This window comes from Neurospora hispaniola (assembly GCF_033458365.1).
Source record: "Neurospora hispaniola strain FGSC 10403 chromosome Unknown B0T23scaffold_2, whole genome shotgun sequence".
In the NCBI taxonomy this organism is placed as follows: domain Eukaryota; kingdom Fungi; phylum Ascomycota; class Sordariomycetes; order Sordariales; family Sordariaceae; genus Neurospora; species Neurospora hispaniola.
In genome coordinates this window covers 2752498-2770222 of record NW_026944407.1, presented here as the reverse complement: position 1 = coordinate 2770222, position 17725 = coordinate 2752498, and the positions used below count along the sequence as shown (strand labels likewise).

The following is a 17725-nucleotide window of genomic DNA, read 5'->3' as shown; positions in this document are numbered from 1 at the left end:
GACGGGTGAATCACAGGTTGATGTGAACTGTCGGGCTGCTACGATGAGCCTCGACTCGATCATCAGCAGTTGCTTATCTAAATATGAATCTCCTCGTTCTGCAGAGAGTCCACAGGGTAAGGTGACGGCGTAGACTATGGGCGTTGATCATTTACCCACGACTTTGCCACCCACCGAGTGCAAACTGCTCTCTATCACGTACTGTTGATAGTCCTTCCCTGCACGTCTTGACGATCTTCACGGCCAATCTTTATTAAGAATGAGAGCAGAAAAGGGTAGGTTGTTGATATTCTCGCCTTACAGTCCTCCGATCATAGAGCAAAAATGGTAGAGCTCAGCAGGAATCGAGAAGTTCACAAGCATGGGGAGACGAGTGTAAGATGAGCGACGCATGCTTTAGGGACGGTATCACCACTTCCCGTTGCACACCATGAGGTAAGACGGGGAGAAGACAATTCTTTGAGACTGGTCAACAAAGGAAAATGGGCCGATTCAAAACCTAGAAGTCATAGTGTTTTTTTTTTTTTTTTTTTTTTTTTTTTTTTTTTGAGTTAGACTCCGTCAGGAGAGACGCCAGACTGCAACATCGTCATGGTGATCTTGATATCCAACACATGAGGTAGCCATGGGTTACCCAGCAAGGCTGCAGCAGCAACTTGAAGCGCGTGAAGGATCGTCTTGTGTCACATATAAACTGCTTTTGCACACTGTAGAAGCGGATAAAGTCGAGTCATGCACGTGTATCACTGGATACAGTTTGGTAAGTGATTCCACATCAATTTCAGATGGGACGGAAGCTGCTTCAAAATCTGAACTGTGAAACGATTATTCATACCATCGCCGCTAAGCACCAAGTCTCTCTAGCAGTCGGTTGCCAGGTTTTGCCTCGGATTTGGATGCCTGTCTGGCGATAAACAGACAAAAAGAGACGTATGTCTCACCATGATAGACAACTTGCGTCCAGGCGTTGATAACGAAGGTTATCGTAGTTAGCTCGGAGGGATCCGGCAGAGATATTCCGCAAAACCGTGTGTCGGCGCGGGGAGATTCGGCCCATCAAGGAGCAGCCAAGCCGGGGCTTACCATAGTAATACTGGTACTCGGGCTTGGCTTGTCGATCGCGCATGCGGCGCCAACAACTTTGCCGAGAAGCCGGTGGTTGCGGTCAATGTCTCTCGAACGAAGGCGGCGCCAAGATGGTCAAAGCTCAGGCACCGAATGCTTGCAAGGAGGATCCGGCGATGGTTGCCATACCCGTTCCGACGACATGATTCGGCACGGCGTCGTCTTATCGCTATCACGCATTTATGACCAAGGGGTCAAGGGCGCCCATGACTTCTCTCCGAAGGCCAAGGCCGCTCCCGTATGATGAAGCAATTTTGTGGTTTTGCGCGGGATCCGGGCGGTTACCACTTGCATGCCAAATGCGACAAGTCTTCCTGACAGCACACTACAGTACCGCATGCCGTAGTGGTGCCGAATTTGATGATGTTCTTGGCGAGTCAGTAAGTTGAAGCTTTATTTTTGGCGCCGGCTCCGATTCCGCGGTCGGCCGGTGGGGGGGTCCGGTGGCAGGACGGGAAGGTGGGAGAGGCGGTAAGGCTATGAACGAACGGCATGCGTGGTGGACCGGAACATGGACGGGTCTATGAACGGCTGCCAGCCGATTCGGGTACCCAGAAATCAGTTGAATGGGGGCCGGCTGTCTGAAGCTCAGTAGTGTGCCAGAAACTGGACTGAGGACCGGAGAATGGAGGGTTTTGTCGACTATTATGATTTGTGAAGGTCTGTGTCGGTGTATACTGCATAGTACACCGAGGTGGCACATCCACCCGCTGCCCATGACAGTCGCCTGAAGATTATGATGAAATATGCTTGGCTTCCAAGGATGGGATTTATAAGGTGGGAATGTTGGCCGGTGGAGTAGCAGTGAATGGCCGAGATAATCGCAGTACGTATCTTTGCATACTGGAGAACTGCTTGGGTGTTCTCTTGTTCGGATTTGTTGCTTGCTCGGGCGCTGGGATCGTCAGGGCCAACAAAGATGCTTGGAGCAATGATAAGCCACTGATTAACATCCAAGAGTGGAAAACCGACGCTCCAGCTGCGAGTATCGAAAGATGTTTTGAGTGAATTAAGTCTGTGCCTGCCGACAGTGTTTGCCCGAACACAAGACGTCCAAAGTGGAAATGATTGATTCCGCAACGGAGCCCCTTTTTCACTCCACTCCTTTTCCCCGGCCTCCTCCATCCCTTGGTTGTACAATACACAGTAGTGTAAACTATCCGGACTGGCGGTGGCGCACGTGTGTTTGCCATTTCCCCTCATTTCCCCCAGACCCTTCAGCCCCAGACGACAGGATGGATTCTGGGGAAGCCTGCGAGATTCGGGTCCCAACAGCGGTAACAGGGTCCCGTGATAGTTGCACTTTCTCGGGGTGCATGCGTGGGAATGGTCCCTAGTGGTTGAATGGAAGCCATCACGGAAATTTCCATGTTCGAGACCGGGCTGCCTCTCTGGTCGAAGATGAAGCTAGTACTGACCGACCCAAAGACACACACACACACTTGGGCCCCCAAGGGATTTCATGTCAACTGCCTCTTTTGGCACTCTGCAGCCGCCTGTTGGGCCATGGCCACCGTCTGGCGTGTGCGACATGCGTCACATGAAAAGCCGAAAAAATCGGGGTAAAGAGGAGCGATCATCACGGATGGTGGTCAAGCTGAGTGGTTGGAGACACGGCCAACGCCCGAACAAGGGCCGAGAGCCCACAAAAAAGCAAAGCGGCGGACGACAGGGAGCGGCGCTGAGGGGTTACATCTCGAGTCGGGTGCTTGTGAGACTCCACTGGCACGACCCACTATGAGCATCAACGTTGCAGTGGTGCGGGTAGGTAATGGAGAGAGAGGCGGGGAACAGGGCTGCGGGGGTGTGCCGAAGGGTGGTTGGAAGCGTGTTGGAGTCCGGCGGATTTTCATGAGCTCGGGTGGACTGTGGAGTAAGGGGACCCTCGGTTTCAGGATTTGCTCTGACACCTGAAAGAGAGTCCGTCCTGTTTTTGTTGTTGGGCCTTGGCGATGATGTTATCTACCTTGCCAGCGGCGGCAACAACAAACAACAGCAACAAAGAGGTCTTGGTGGGAGTGTAGTGTAAAACAGATGCATGAGACAAAGCGAGTGAGATTGCAGAAGGAAGAGCGAACTCAGAGGCACCACTGGCAGCTGAGCCAATAAGCAGACTGAGTGTTCCTGGACTGTGCTGCGGCAAGCTAACACCCACAAGAACCAGTCAACCACACCCGCCAGCGGCACTTTGGAAATTGAACAGCACCGCTTCCGTCCCTTCTACACAGTATTGTATTTCGTACCAAGTCATTCGTCACATCATTCGTCCACTCCCAGGAACAGTCAGGGGCAAGAGTCAGGTCGGGCAAAAACAGCCCGACAAGGACGGGAAGCCAGTTTGGACAAGCAAACTCGAAGCCGGCGGCTCATTGTTTTCGCGCAGTTTGTGGTCTTGGGCTTCAGTTCTTGGCGGCTTGTCATGAAAGCTGAGTAAGGAAAAAATCTGATGGAATGCAAGAGTGCCCCACCATGACCTCATATGCTCCATGTTAGGTTGCAGTGGGACTTCTCTTTCTCCAGGCTTCACGGCAAGCGCTCCCAAGGCTCTCACGGGCCCGGCCCCTCCCAATACAATAGATCTGGGGTGAAGGTTTCCTGGCTGGGGAAAAAGACTTCCACTTACTCCACCATTTTCTTCACCCTCTTCCCTTCTCTTCATCGATGCGTGGCTACCACGTCGACCATCGATCACTGAATGGTTTGCTTTTTCCGTCTCGACAACGTGGTATGAGACAGCTAATGAACTGTGTGGTCTGTAGGCCATCGCACGACTACCTCTTAAGTAGGAATGGGAGCCCCGGAAAGAGGAATGCAGTACATACACGACCAGGATGGCGCAGAGACGATCACTTCTAATCGTCATCTGTTTAGTTGCGCTTACACGGGCAACAAGGCTGCCCTTTCTCCATCCCAGATCCATGAAAACACAAACGGGATTCCGGAAAGGGACATGTCCTCCGTGGACTTGGACAAATGACAGCTCATTATGACATTTCCCGTTTCCTGCATTTCCACGACCCTGCATTTGCCTGCCGCCTCTGGCGTCTTGGCAGCTTGGCCATCGATAGATGCAGGTAGCGTCTGATATCAGCACTCGCCGCGGATAGCCTCTTCAGGCGACCAGAATACCACGGCACTGGGGTCGTGTGTGTGTGTGTCTTCACCGTGCGTAGTGTACCTCGACGCTGGATGCGGCCCAATGGGGACAAGATGAACGCTTCCGCTTTGTCTGCTTCCCCGTAGTTCACCCGCTCCGAATCCGTGATCGTCCCCCATTCTCCACGCACCCACAACATCCAAGAGTTCCACCGCTCGACCACCGCCTGTCGCTGGTTTCACAACACAATGGGGACGCCGTTGCGGTCATCGCAAGGCCCTGGCACAAAGATATTCACACACTAGTGTACACTACACCTCCGCCGGGGAGAAAAAAAAAAGAGAGGTTAGAGCTCAGAGGTATTCACCGTTAGTGCAGATCAGTGGCAAAAGACAGGTCGCTACAGAAGAGCAACACTCATACCGGCAAGATATCCTAGTTTTCTGTACACTCAAAGTATCACGCTAACCTTTTTTCCCCTCTGGCAGAGGTGTAAGCATGGCCGACCTTGCGACCTCTCCTTGTTTTCGATTCGTCTTGGCTTGTCCGCCTCCCGTGCTTGGGTTCGACCTCCATCAAGCTTAAATATCCACGGCCTCGCTCCTACCCAAAGCTTGAGTCCTGATCTTGAATTCCGTCATCCCTCACATTCCATCCCACTGTCCAAGATGGCGCCTCCAAAGTTCCTGGGCCTCTCAGGCCGACCGCTCTCTCTGGCTGTCTCGACTGTAGCCACCACGGGCTTCCTTCTCTTCGGCTATGACCAAGGGTGAGTGCTCAGTCAACACCATGAGCCCTCGATGAAGCCGAATTAACGTTAACACACTCCAAACAGTGTCATGAGCGGTATCATTACCGCCCCCGCTTTCAACAACTTCTTCACACCAACCAAAGACAACTCGACCATGCAGGGTCTAATCACTGCCATCTACGAAATTGGATGCTTGATTGGTGCCATGTTCGTCCTCTGGACCGGTGATTTGTTGGGTAGACGCAAGAACATCATGGTGGGCGCCTTCATTATGGCTCTCGGTGTCATTATTCAGGTTACCTGTCAGGCTGGATCCAACCCTTTTGCTCAGCTGTTCGTCGGCAGAGTCGTCATGGGTATCGGCAACGGCATGAACACTTCGACCATTCCCACTTATCAAGGTGCGTCCCGGCTTTGCCAACCACTGACCGACAAAGAATACTAACAGATTTTGTAGCCGAATGCTCAAAGACATCGAACCGCGGTCTTCTCATCTGCATTGAAGGCGGTGTCATTGCCTTTGGTACCTTGATTGCTTACTGGATCGACTATGGTGCATCTTACGGTCCCGATGACCTCGTCTGGCGCTTCCCCATCGCTTTCCAGCTTCTCTTCGCCATCTTCATCTGTGTCCCCATGTTTTACCTTCCCGAGTCGCCCAGATGGCTCCTCAGCCATGGCCGGACCCAAGAAGCCGACAAGGTCATTGCTGCCCTCCGTGGCTACGAGATCGATGGTCCCGAGACCATCCAAGAGCGCAACCTCATTGTTGACTCCCTGCGTGCCTCTGGAGGTTTCGGCCAAAAGAGCACTCCCTTCAAGGCCCTCTTCACTGGCGGCAAGACCCAGCATTTCCGTCGTCTCTTGCTCGGTTCCAGCTCCCAGTTCATGCAGCAAGTTGGTGGTTGCAACGCCGTCATCTACTACTTCCCTATTCTGTTCCAGGATTCTATTGGCGAGACCCACAACATGTCCATGTTGCTGGGCGGTATCAACATGATCGTCTACTCCATCTTCGCTACCGTTTCCTGGTTCGCCATTGAGCGTGTCGGTCGCCGTCGTCTGTTCTTGATCGGTACCGTTGGCCAGATGCTCTCCATGGTCATCGTCTTCGCCTGCTTGATCCCCGACGATCCCATGAAGGCCCGCGGTGCCGCAGTCGGTCTCTTCACTTACATTGCCTTTTTCGGTGCCACTTGGCTTCCCCTCCCCTGGCTCTACCCCGCCGAGGTTAACCCCATCCGTACCCGTGGAAAGGCTAACGCCGTCTCCACCTGCTCCAACTGGATGTTTAACTTCCTCATCGTCATGGTCACGCCCATCATGGTCGACAAGATTGGCTGGGGAACTTACCTCTTCTTCGCTGTCATGAACGGCTGCTTCCTTCCCATCATTTACTTCTTCTACCCCGAGACCGCGAACCGCTCGCTCGAGGAGATCGACATCATCTTCGCCAAGGGCTTCGTCGAGAACATGTCGTACGTCACTGCCGCCAAGGAGCTGCCTCACCTCACTGCCGAGGAGATCGAGGTCTATGCCAACAAGTATGGCCTCGTCGACCGCGATTCCAACGGCGAGGGCGGCAACCGCCATGACGAGGAGAAGACGCGCGACCGCCCCGACCAGAGTGACAGCGACTCCCCCGCTCACGTCGAGATCGATGTTGTCGACGAGCACGGTGTCGAGTCCGGCTTCGGTGATGGTATCAACACCAAGGAAACACGGTAAAGGGCTGGAGAAAAATCTTTCATCATGACATGAGTGGTTTGGGGGAACAGAAAGAGAAAAATTGAGGCGGTGATTGATTGGGATATGCATATGAACGACGAAGGATGACGAAGAGACAGAGGGTTTTAACGACCACAACCCTTCTGTGATGATACCCGCCGGGTTTTTCGGTTTTGTTTTTCCTATTTCTTTTTGTTGCTGTTGGAATCCGTTCAGTGATGATTTTCGACGATTCCCAGCACCATCATGTTTTGTGGTTTACTGGCGCCGTCTGCGCGGCCTTGTTTGCTGCTTTTCTTTTCCTTTTGCACTTCGCATTATACCTCTGGCTTGATGGTTCGGTGTATAAATACCCCCGCATATACCCATGGAAGTCGAGTACTTTGGTAGATAGATGGACTAGTTAGAAGCTAGATCTTTTGTATCCCATCTTGAATGAGAAAAAAAAAAAAATCATTATAAAATACTTGTCTGACTAGGTACTCAGTGCGTGTAATGCTTTCGAGAATGTGTGACGGGTGGAAGGTGCATCTCAAAATCTTCGGGTATTTGGCTGGCATGGCACGCCCGGGCATTTTCCCAATCATTGCTTCCCATCGTTTCAGATGTCTGACCTGTCAAAAACAGATGACTCGAATTACCGACCGACCTCGAATGGCAAACGCTCAAGTGAGCCACTTGGCATTTCTTTGTGATGCTTGAGCTTACAAGGACCACACCCAACAACACAGCCATTATTCACATACGCGCCGCTTGAACAGCCAACCAACGCCTTTGATACGCCAACGGTTTCTCAACGTCCTTTGATCTTCCCATTGCTCTCATCTTAGACGTCTATTTCATCAGCGGCGAGCTTTGCATAGGTACCAATTTGTTTGGCCTTACTGACCTCAGTGCGGCTTCGCAGTGTGCAAACATAACCCTCTATTCAATGTTGGATGTCCCACCTCTCACATCAAGTCTCCCAGGAAGAAGAACTCGAAGTTTTCACTTCGTTTCCGCGGACCCCTATCCGCCCATGAATGCGCTTGCAAGTTTCCATACTCTCCCTTTCTCTCTTTTCCCCAGATTTTTCATTGTCGTTTGAACGAGTTACGATGCGGCGCCTGGTACATGACCGAACCAGACTTGACACGATGAGCGTCTAATCTAATCGACCTGGAGATGTTTGCCCCCCATGGCTCACCTTGCAATATGTGAAATGCGTTCTTTGCTATATATCCTTGTCCTGGTGACCAGCCCATTGGTAACCTCAAGTCTTCTATAAAATATCGCGTCCAGAACCCTTGTATCTTGCCTGAGTTCCCTTCTCATCGCTCATCACGTCAACTCACAAGATGATCCACGTCAACAAGTTCAGTACGAGCACGGCTACTGCCGCCCTTCTTCTATTTACCAGTGTCCAAGGACACATGGTGATGCGAACCCCACCTTCCTACAATCTTTACACTGGAGATACACTACTTCAAGTCGATCCTCTGGATGGAGTGAAGTACCTTTACCCATGCCAAAACCGCTATGAGGCCGGCAATGTTACCACAGTCAAGGCAGGCGATGTCCAACTCGTCCAGTTTACCGGCGGTGCTCAGCATGGCGGCGGCTCCTGCCAGTTCAGCGTTTCGTACGACGACCCAGAGAAGTACAACGGATCATGGAACACATCGGCCACATTCAAGACCATTTACACCATTATTGGCGGATGCCCGGCGGAGTTTCACGACGAGGCCAATAACTTACCTACCGAAGGTCGCCCTAAGGATGCGCAACAAAGACTGAACACCGATTTCTGCAACAATGATTCTGGCGTTGACTGCACTCGAGAATTTCTGATTCCTATTCCTGACTTGTAAGTTCACTTCAAATTGGGAGTACCCAATGTAAGCATCGGCAGCACAGTGGCTAACTCATACACACTCACCTAATGCCATAGTCTGCCACAAGGTAAAGCAACTTTTGCCTGGACGTGGTTTAATAAACTTGGACAGAGGGAGATGTACATGTAAGTTGTTCTTTTTTCTCCGGTTGCAATCAACCCCTCTTTCCACCTTTCTCCCCGCCGTACCTCTACACAGCTCCTTCCTTATAACCATATCCACTACCTCGCCCCCCTAACGGACTTTCCCTCACATCAACCTGCCGACCAGACGCCAAGTACTTACACCTACTAACCACTGCCCCTCTTCCCCAACTGAAACAGGAACTGCGCCCCCGTCGAAATCACCGGCGGCCAACCCTCCCCCGAGAAATATGAGTCTCTCCCCAACATCTTCATCGCCAACATCCCCAAACAAAAGGGCATTCCCGGCTACGACGGCTGCGTGACCGGCGGTGGAGCGGCAAATGTCGTCAATATACCCAACCCGGGCAAGTACGGTCGCATCATCAACCAGCTCAAAAGACCATTTAGCAAACCAGATCCTGCACCGGCTGGGTTCAATTTGTGTCCCAAAATTGATAATGACGCGCTGCCCGTGTTCGAGGACAATCCCAAGACGATCAGCAAAGGCGGTGCTGCTCCTACTGGAGGAGAAGAAGAAGAAGCCAACTCTGGTACTTCTGCTTCTGCTTCTGGTACTGTCACTGGCACGGGAAAGCCACCGGCTGTTAGCACCACCACCACCACCTCCGCTTCAGCTGCTGCTGCTGGTACCGAGACGACGGTCGCTTCTATTTCCAGTGCCAGCGCCAGTGCCAGCGCCAGTGCCAGCGGCGATGCCAAGGCCACTGACGTTGATGCTAGCGGCACGTTCATCACTGCCCCTAGCGATGGGTTAGCCTCAACTGCTACGGCTAGCGCTACCGGTGGTGCCGAGTCCGGCTCCGGAGGAGAGAACTCAGAGGGAGGGAAATGTGAGGATGCTAATGCTACCGAAACTGGAGCCGGGGCTGGAGAAAAGACCACAATAGAGGTAACAAAAACCATGACCGTCAAGGTAACGGTAACTGCCAATGTTCCATCAGACGCTTCAGCTTCTGCTGGCTCTGGTTCTGGTGGAGATGAAGGTGGCTCAGGAGAAAAGAAGCAGTGCGAGAAGGGTCAAGTAGCCGTCTGCTTCGGTGATGACTTCTTTGGCTTGTGCGATAACGGGTGGGCCGTTCCTCAAAAGGTCTCTCAGGGGACGAGATGCGAGAACGGTTCGTTGGTGCAATCGGCGGTGCGGAGAGAGGGTGGGAAGAGGGCAGAGAGTTATGCGGCGGGCGAGGGGCATGCCAGAAGGCATTTGACGAGGAGGAGCGGGAGACCGCTTTGAGTGTTTTTTTCTGAGGGAAGACAGGGCATGAACTTGAAGGGAAAGGGGGATTGGGAGATGTTAGGCATGTGACTATGAAGGAATGGATGGATATTTCAAGGCATGTCGGGTCAGTCTTGCTTTTTTGCACTGCGTCACTTTGTTTCTTCTTAGTTCTTCTTCGCGTAGGTAGAGGTCCTGCACCTCTCATTGTTAGACATGTTATTGGCATTTAAGGGTCTGTACTTGATGGTATGTGTGGATGATGGAGCGAAGTGCAACGAGCGATCTCACTGGTAAAACCAAAGTTCTCCTAGCACGTACATTTTTAAGCATGACTGACAGTATGAACGTGTTTGATAGCAGGTATCTTAAAATTCATTCAACAATCTATCGTTAATAGTCACTTGGATGTATGGTATGTCCTTTAATATGTCGAAAATGCAGAAAAAGAGCCTCCCTGAACCTAAGAAACTGAGTAACTCGACAAACCGAACCCAAGACCGGACATTCTACCATTACCCATCATCTCAAATCCACTCAGGATACTCCCTCTGTCTCACAAAGCTTTCATTCCAACCACTCTTCCAAGGGGGCGGAACACGTACACGCTTGATACTCCGTCCACTCGAAGACTGAGTTCCCCTCTTTTTTGATGAACAAGAATAAGCAGAAAAAGAAAGAGCAGGAACAGAAGCAATCGAAGAAGCCACAGTCGAACAAGAACCAGCTGGGGTCCACATCCCACTTGACTCAACAGCACTATCAACCCCAGAACCCAGAGAAGAACCTGTCTCTACAGACTGCTGCTCCAAGGACAACTTCATCCAACTCACTATCTCATCGTCGATCATCGCAATGGTATCCTCTGAACTGGCTGATGCACACGAAAAAGCGGGACTTGCCATTCTTACCGGTAGCAGCACCGGCGGCACCGGGGCTTGAAGACCTTCTTCCAAAGCAGCCAAAGTGACGGTGTCCAGTGGCAGGCCTGGCCTCTGGTGAAGTTCATCATCTCTATCTCCATCTCGATCGAAAGCTTCAAACATCGGTAACACGCCCAACTTCTGCAAGAGGGCATGAGCTTCGGGCCATCCGGCCAGGAAGGGCGTCAGAAACTTTTCTGGAACTTGATCCTGGTAGAGTCTCTCGCCTCGTTCCACGAGTCGGGACAAAACCCAAAGGATAGTGTTCGCTAGTTCCTCCACTTGGTGGGTGTGCTGCTGCTCCTGCTGGTGAGTGTGAGTGTGCGTGTGAGTGTGAGTGACAGCAGTTACGAACTCCTCCATCAACATCTCCAACAGCGCAGGGAGGGTAACCACAGCCGCTTGCGTCTTGAGCACCTTCTTTTCTGCTTCAGCCCACGTGCCTTTGACAACGGCCACTGGCATTCCCAGCATCGTTCCACCCAATCCACCCATCCGCTCCGCAGTCTTGACCACCACTGTTCTCGCCTTCCTTCCATACTTTCCATCCCGCTCAGGAATAAGAACCTCAAGAGAACAACACCCCTTGGCATTGGAAACGGCATTCGACGTCCATCCCTGCGCTTTTGCCCACGAGAGAATGATGGCTTGGTCACCTTCGGGACAGACGATGCTAACCTGTTCCGGAGGGGCGTCGGAGGACGGATGGCGGTACCCCCACACGTAAAGAGCGGCGCGGCCGCAGACGGCGTAGTGAGTGTGCCGAAGAGCCTTTTCGAGGAGGGTGAGGAGGGTTAGGAAGTCGGTTTCCTGCTGCTCGCTTCCGTGTGGTGGTGGTTGTTGTTGTTGTTGTTGTTGTTGCTGTGCGAGGGGTTTGGTTTGTGTCTGCTGAGCCTGGACGAGACCGTTTGTAGGAGAACCCTGGGACTGAGGGGCGAATGCTGACACCGAGAAGGGAAGCATAGGGTTATGCAAGTGGGGAAGGCGGGGCTTGAGGTTCGGAGGAGGCAATGAGGCAGCCGGTGCTGAGACGGGCCAAAGATGAATACTCTGTTGGTTGGCTTCAACTTGCGCTGTGTTGTTAGCTTGGGGTTCTCCTGGTTGGACACCAAGGCGAACCGGTCGCGGGCGAGGAGAGGGAGGAGGGGCAGGAGGGGGGTTAGGAGGTAGGTACCGATGGTTCCTCTTTTCCTGGATAGTTCTGGCGGTGGTGGTCCTCTGGTGCTGGCCTTTTTGAGTTAGCATCGTTTTCTTATGTTGATGGCTTCCTTTCCGGCTGCCATTGCGGCCGCTGGCTTTGTTACCGTGTCTTTGAGCATGTTGGCTTTTGTTGGGTTCCGGACCGCACAACAAATCGCTGAGGATCGTCTTTAGGTAAGCTGTAAAACCCATCTTGACTTGTTGTTGGCAGTGGTCCAGTGTTGTTGTATGGCTGTAGGTGTTTTTGTGAATGACAAACAAAACGCATCTGGAAGTGTGGTAGGCTCTTCGACATTTATATTCGGATGAGAAGCCTCCAAGAGATGAGCGTCTGTCATGAACACCACAAGTAAACAATGCAATTATGGGCACGGCAACGCTGTGCAGAGCATCTGTCAAAGGACAATGGTGTGTAACCAAGAACAGCTTTCCGCGCACAAAGATGTGGTGCACTCATTCCTGTGGCACCAACTCAGGTTTAGGATCGGAAACAAAGAGAAATCAATGTCACTTACACCACCAGCCACGAGCCCGTAAACCAGTCACTGCAAGTCTGTACCTGAACAGACAACCCCATTCACTGAAAATGAAAACCGAATCTTGAACATGGCTACCGGTCTAGCTGCCCATCCTTATACCTAACGCCTAGTCATACAAAATCACAAGTCGGAGGTATGCGCCTGCAAAGAAAAACGTCATGCATGCTTGTCCTTTTGGTTAGGTAGGTACCTATAGCTGCTCCTCCTCGACCTCCATCTGGTCGCCATGTGTGGTGCCGTTGGCCCCAGCGGGGGCATCCTTCTTCGCAATGGTCGCCTCCTTGTCGATCATCTGCCTTGTAACGGCAACAATGTTGTCTTCGATAAGTTGCTGTCCGACATCCTCCAAGTGCTTCTTGGGATCCACCTTGCCAACATAGCGTGTCTTGAGTTGGTCCTTGGTCAACTCTGTCTCCTCCTTGACTCTCTTCTCGTAGCCGTCAGCAAGGCTGACCAGGCGGTCGAGTCTCTCCTTCGTCCTCGATCCCTCGCAGCGGAAGTCCTCCATTTCGAGGGCCTCGGTCCAAACGTGCTTGTGCAAATTCATCAACATGTTCTCCTCCAAGGCGGTCTTGCGGTAGTTGATGCCGATCGAGTAGTAGTGCCTGTTCAGGCCGTGGATGAGAGCTTGGATGGAAGGCTTGTTGAGATGTCCCAAGTTGGATGTCGTCTGGCGGGGCTCCTGACCCAGCATGAGCGACTGGGGGTTGATGAGACGGAAAGCATCAATCACAACCTTGCCCTTGACGGACTGAATGGGGTCAATAACCACGGCGACCGCACGGGAGTTGAGTTGTTCGAAACTTTGTTGGGTGTTAATATCAACCGACGAAAGCCAGCAGCCAAAACCGGGATGCGAGTGGTACCAGCCAACCACGGCCTCGGGCCTGCGAAGGAAAATACGTTAGTGGGTGGTGGAAGGTGGAAGAACAGGTTGGATTGGGTATCTTCTCACCTTCCCGTTTGCCTGAGCATGTCCATCATGTTCATCTGGAAGACGGGGTCGACAGCCTCTACACTGACACCAGTACCGCTTTGGGGCATGGCAAACACATCGACGACGCGAACGGTAAAGTCATCGACAAACTCGCCCAGCATCAGGCCCATGACTTCCATGGGCACACCGGCGCGACCGTGACGCAACATCTTGAGGAGGGCTAGGGAGGAAATGTAGACGGTTTCCGAGTTGTCGATGAGGTTGGTGTTGTCCTGACCAGAACCCAGCACATTAGCATCATGTCCTTGCCACCTTCACGCCAGGCCAAGCAAGCCTGTGGTTCTGTTATTCAAGTTGCGAATGGGAACAAACATACGGCTCCTGGCGCAGTGGCACCGCCCATTCCCAGGCCGCCGCCCAACAAGCTGCGCATGCGATCCATCTTGAATGTGTTTGTTGGTTGGAAAGTAGTGTATTATATGTTGACGCAGCTGTGTGACGGGGAGGTTGAGAATTATTATCGGCGTCGTTCCTCGGGTGTGATGACGTCGCGCAGAAGTGAATAATGGAGGGTTGCGATGCAAACGGTGGCGGACTCGTTGTAAAGTTGAAGTGGGATGTCGTCGATGACAAGAGACGGGGCGGTTTGTTGTTTGGTGGGTTGAGTACCTCTCTACCTACCGCGTCAAGGTTGGAGCATGGAGCATGCAGCACCTATGGGGAGCTTGCCGCAGCTGGCTGGCGGCGGCGTTGACGACAAGCTGTGGCAGCCTGCAACGCCAACTGCCACAAAGTCCACTGCAGGCCAGCCCAGTGACGGAAGGTTCCCTTGAACTGGATGGAAGCTGTGGATTACATAATCTTATCTGGTCTGCAAGTCGGCAGGCAAAGCGGTTGACCTCATTTTGGCGCTTCTTTTGAAGGTTCGACGTTGCCTGCCGACAGCACGACAGGTACTTAGTCCGTTTTCTAATTGGTTCAAGTTGTTGGAGAACACGGAGAACAGCTCAATTGGTACTACACCCCACTCGCCCGTTGGGGTTGCTGGTGCTTGCGCTTTCTTCCCCGCCTGTCCGCCCACGCACCGACCTCAGCGTTGTGCCGTGGCTCGTACAAGCAATTCTGCCAGTGACAGACACCCCGGCGTCAGGAACCGGGCTCGAACTAAACACCATCTTTCTTTTCGTTGCTGGCAAGCCATGACGATACTGCCCAGGTGATTTGCCACATCACGGGGATATTTCTATATCATACTTCGTCATTCTATCAATACCACGATCCTCAACACGTGTTTCCCTCATTCAGCCCGGCGCCCTGAACACTTCCTTTCTCGACGGGGTCCTTCCTATCCCAGCGTCTCCCGGTCAGCGATAACTTCTACTTGGACGTGATATCCACCACCACAACACACACACACACACACCATCCAACCCACAATCCGAATTGTACCGCAATAGTCCTCCGTATCCGCCAACGCAACACAACACAACGGGCAACCCGGCAACATCTGCCCACCATGCCTTCCACATTCACCGATCCCGCCGGAGTCGCGCGTGACGAGCCGTTGTATACCGTCGTCCACAATGACAAGAAGCGGGTCGCCTACTTCTACGACTCCGACATTGGCAACTATGCCTACGTGACCGGCCATCCGATGAAGCCCCATCGTATCCGTCTTGCCCACAGTCTGGTCATGAACTACAACGTGTACAAGTTTCTCGAGGTCTACGTAAGTTTGCTGTGTTGGGGGTACTGGCTTTGGTCAACGACAAACTGACCCTCTCTGTGTTAGCGTGCAAAACCAGCCGTTACCGCCGAAATGACACAGTTTCACACCGACGAGTACATTGAGTTTTTACAAAAAGTTACGCCCGACAACATGGACGGGTTCATGCGCGAGCAGGGCAAGTACAATGTTGGCGACGACTGTCCCGTTTTCGACGGCCTGTTTGAGTTCTGCGGCATCAGTGCCGGCGGAAGTATGGAGGGTGCCGCTCGCTTGAATAGGGACAAGTGCGACATCGCCATCAATTGGGCCGGTGGTTTACATCACGCCAAGAAGAGCGAGGCTAGCGGTTTCTGCTATGTCAATGGTATGTGGCCTTCACAATTTCCTGGAACTCGTACGACGCCACCCATGCTTACCCACTACACCGAACAGATATCGTCCTGGCTATCCTAGAGCTCCTGCGTTTCAAGAAGCGCGTTCTTTACATTGACATTGATGTGCACCACGGCGATGGTGTCGAAGAAGCCTTTTACACGACGGATCGCGTCATGACCGTATCGTTCCACAAGTACGGCGAGTACTTCCCCGGTACCGGCGAGTTGCGCGACATTGGTATCGGTTCCGGCAAGAACTATGCCGTCAACTTCCCCCTCCGCGATGGAATCGACGACACCACCTACAGCTCCATCTTCCAGCCCGTCATTAGCGCTGTCATGCAATACTTCCAACCTGAGGCTGTTGTCCTCCAATGCGGTGGTGACAGTTTGTCCGGTGATCGTCTTGGCTGCTTTAACTTGAGCATGCGCGGCCATGCTAACTGCGTTAATTACGTGCGGAGCTTTGGACTGCCCACTCTGGTTCTCGGCGGTGGTGGCTACACCATGCGCAACGTCGCAAGGACTTGGGCCTACGAAACCGGCCGTCTGGTTGGTGTCGAGATGAACCCAGTCCTTCCTTACAACGAGTACTACGACGTAAGTGGATTAGTTCCATTCTGGTTTACCGCCTTGCTAACAAACTCTTAGTATTACGGCCCCGACTACGAGCTTGATGTGCGTTCTTCCAATATGGAGAACGCCAACAGCCCAGAGTACCTGGAGAAGATCAAGATATCAGTGATAGAAAACCTGAAGAAGACCGCCCCAGTTCCCTCTGTCCAGATGCAGGACGTTCCGCGTCAGGGCTTCGGTATGTCAGACGATCAGGAAGACGAGCTTGACGACATGGATGAGGACGAGAACAAGGATGTCCGGCGGACACAGCGTCAATGGGAGAAGGAGAGAACTAGGCAAGACGAGTTTGAAGAAAGTGATGACGAGGACATGGCTCAAGCCAATGGTGTGTTCAAGCCGAACGGACCGCAGCGCCGGTCCATTCTCGACTTCAAGAACCCCAAGGCCGTGGAGGACATGGATCTTGATATTGGAGAACCAGCTCCGCCCTCGATTGCCGCCACCGCCGCCGCGGCCGCCGCTAAGCCAGCGGAGCCTACTGCTGTCGACAATGATGAGACCATGATCGATAACGACGAAGCCCAAACGGCCGCCGCTGAACCTGAAGCCGAAGCCCCCGCAACGACAGCCGCGCAGCCTGCAGCAAGCTCTGCGGCCAAAGTTGACGAGGATGGCGATGTGGATATGGGCGAGGCCGATGAGAAGCCTGCAGAACCTGAGGCGGAGATCAAGACCGAGGAAATTGAGACTGCCCCTGCTCCGGAGCCGGAGGCAGAGCGCAGGCCAAGTCCCGCCGCCGCCACTGCGGAGCCTGCTACCGAGGCAGCAGCAGCAGCCTCTCCCAAGGCCGCCTCGCCGGTACCAGACGCCAACAATGAGAAGCCAGTGGCAGAAGAGCCAAGCAAGGTTGCCGAGGAGGCATCCGACAAAGCACCGGCAGCAACAACAGATGACAAGGAAAAGGAGGCCGACAAGCCTCAAGAATAGACGCAACCCCCCGAACAAACACTCAGTACGTCTGATAGCTCGGACTAATCGGGCCCTGAGTACGTCGGCAAATTTCAGTTGTGTTATCCCATGAGCATGATTGGCATTGGCGTTTGGGGATTTAGGGGTGTTGTGACGAGGAAAATGTTGTTTTCAATGATTCCCCCACATTACATCCAGGCTCTTTGTTGTTTGTGCTTTTTTTTTTTTTTTTTTTTTTTTTTTTCACTTTTCTTTTGTTTTCCCATGTTTCGGAAAAGTTTCTACGAGTTGAGCGTCTAATAAAGGTGTCTTTAGCTACACATGGCTTGTTGATATGTGATTGTGGTTTGGAAGCCAGGGATGTCCACTAAGTGGTGAACGCTTGATTAAACTTGTGCCACTTCCCTCAACCTCGTCTCCTGAAGAGCTTGATTGATCCTGGATCGCCAAAGATGCCCCGGCCTCCACTTCAGACATCGCGTTGTATCATGCGGGGTTGCCCTGCGGATCAGGACAAAGTCCAATCGGGCGTGCAGTTGAT

General features: G+C 52.7%; 5 protein-coding genes across 5 annotated transcripts; 3 read left to right on the top strand and 2 right to left on the bottom strand.

Moving 5' to 3' along the window:
* The first annotated feature begins 4723 nt into the window (after positions 1–4723).
* On the top strand, positions 4724–6810 carry B0T23DRAFT_82180 (sugar transporter). The gene is made up of 3 exons (XM_062841851.1): positions 4724–4991; positions 5058–5374; positions 5431–6810. Exons 1-3 carry the CDS (start codon positions 4891–4893, stop codon positions 6699–6701), a joined length of 1689 nt encoding a protein of 562 aa, XP_062695650.1. The 5' UTR covers positions 4724–4890; the 3' UTR covers positions 6702–6810.
* A 1192-nt stretch (positions 6811–8002) lies between these two features.
* On the top strand, positions 8003–9952 carry B0T23DRAFT_451665 (uncharacterized protein; the record flags this gene model as incomplete). Its single annotated transcript, XM_062841123.1, has 3 exons — positions 8003–8547; positions 8632–8700; positions 8899–9952. The coding sequence occupies exons 1-3, from the start codon at positions 8039–8041 to the stop codon at positions 9950–9952; spliced, it is 1632 nt and encodes a 543-aa protein (XP_062695649.1). The 5' UTR covers positions 8003–8038.
* Positions 9953–10325: 373 nt separating this feature from the next.
* Positions 10326–12249, bottom strand: B0T23DRAFT_410777 (uncharacterized protein; the record flags this gene model as incomplete). The annotated part of the gene is made up of 2 exons (XM_062839416.1): positions 10326–11924; positions 12162–12249. The coding sequence occupies 2 exons, from the start codon at positions 12247–12249 to the stop codon at positions 10462–10464; spliced, it is 1551 nt and encodes a 516-aa protein (XP_062695648.1). The 3' UTR covers positions 10326–10461.
* Positions 12250–12400: 151 nt separating this feature from the next.
* B0T23DRAFT_333186 (26S proteasome regulatory subunit) lies at positions 12401–14305 on the bottom strand. Its single transcript, XM_062835757.1, has 3 exons — positions 13910–14305; positions 13552–13805; positions 12401–13483 (listed from the first exon to the last, which is right to left on the bottom strand). Exons 1-3 carry the CDS (start codon positions 13973–13975, stop codon positions 12787–12789), a joined length of 1017 nt encoding a protein of 338 aa, XP_062695647.1. The 5' UTR covers positions 13976–14305; the 3' UTR covers positions 12401–12786.
* A 596-nt stretch (positions 14306–14901) lies between these two features.
* Positions 14902–17232, top strand: B0T23DRAFT_82114 (histone deacetylase RPD3). Its single transcript, XM_062841849.1, has 4 exons — positions 14902–15262; positions 15326–15626; positions 15695–16236; positions 16288–17232. Exons 1-4 carry the CDS (start codon positions 15050–15052, stop codon positions 17200–17202), a joined length of 1971 nt encoding a protein of 656 aa, XP_062695646.1. The 5' UTR covers positions 14902–15049; the 3' UTR covers positions 17203–17232.
* Positions 17233–17725: the final 493 nt, after the last annotated feature.

What these genes read in the sequence shown, in the direction of transcription:
- B0T23DRAFT_82114 (XM_062841849.1), top strand. Translation starts at nt 15,050, where the DNA reads ATGCCTTCCACATTCACCGATCCCGCCGGAGTCGCGCGTGACGAGCCG. An exon ending in CGGTTTCTGCTATGTCAATG is followed by an intron (nt 15,627 to 15,694) that starts GTATGTGGCCTT and finishes TACACCGAACAG; the next exon opens with ATATCGTCCTGGCTATCCTA. An exon ending in CTTACAACGAGTACTACGAC is followed by an intron (nt 16,237 to 16,287) that starts GTAAGTGGATTA and finishes ACAAACTCTTAG; the next exon opens with TATTACGGCCCCGACTACGA.
- B0T23DRAFT_333186 (XM_062835757.1), bottom strand. Translation starts at nt 13,975, where the DNA reads ATGGATCGCATGCGCAGCTTGTTGGGCGGCGGCCTGGGAATGGGCGGT. An exon ending in GTGCCACTGCGCCAGGAGCC is followed by an intron (nt 13,806 to 13,909) that starts GTATGTTTGTTC and finishes GGTTCTGGTCAG; the next exon opens with GACAACACCAACCTCATCGA. An exon ending in ATGCTCAGGCAAACGGGAAG is followed by an intron (nt 13,484 to 13,551) that starts GTGAGAAGATAC and finishes TTTCCTTCGCAG; the next exon opens with GCCCGAGGCCGTGGTTGGCT.
- B0T23DRAFT_82180 (XM_062841851.1), top strand. Translation starts at nt 4,891, where the DNA reads ATGGCGCCTCCAAAGTTCCTGGGCCTCTCAGGCCGACCGCTCTCTCTG. An exon ending in CTCTTCGGCTATGACCAAGG is followed by an intron (nt 4,992 to 5,057) that starts GTGAGTGCTCAG and finishes CACTCCAAACAG; the next exon opens with TGTCATGAGCGGTATCATTA. An exon ending in GACCATTCCCACTTATCAAG is followed by an intron (nt 5,375 to 5,430) that starts GTGCGTCCCGGC and finishes CAGATTTTGTAG; the next exon opens with CCGAATGCTCAAAGACATCG.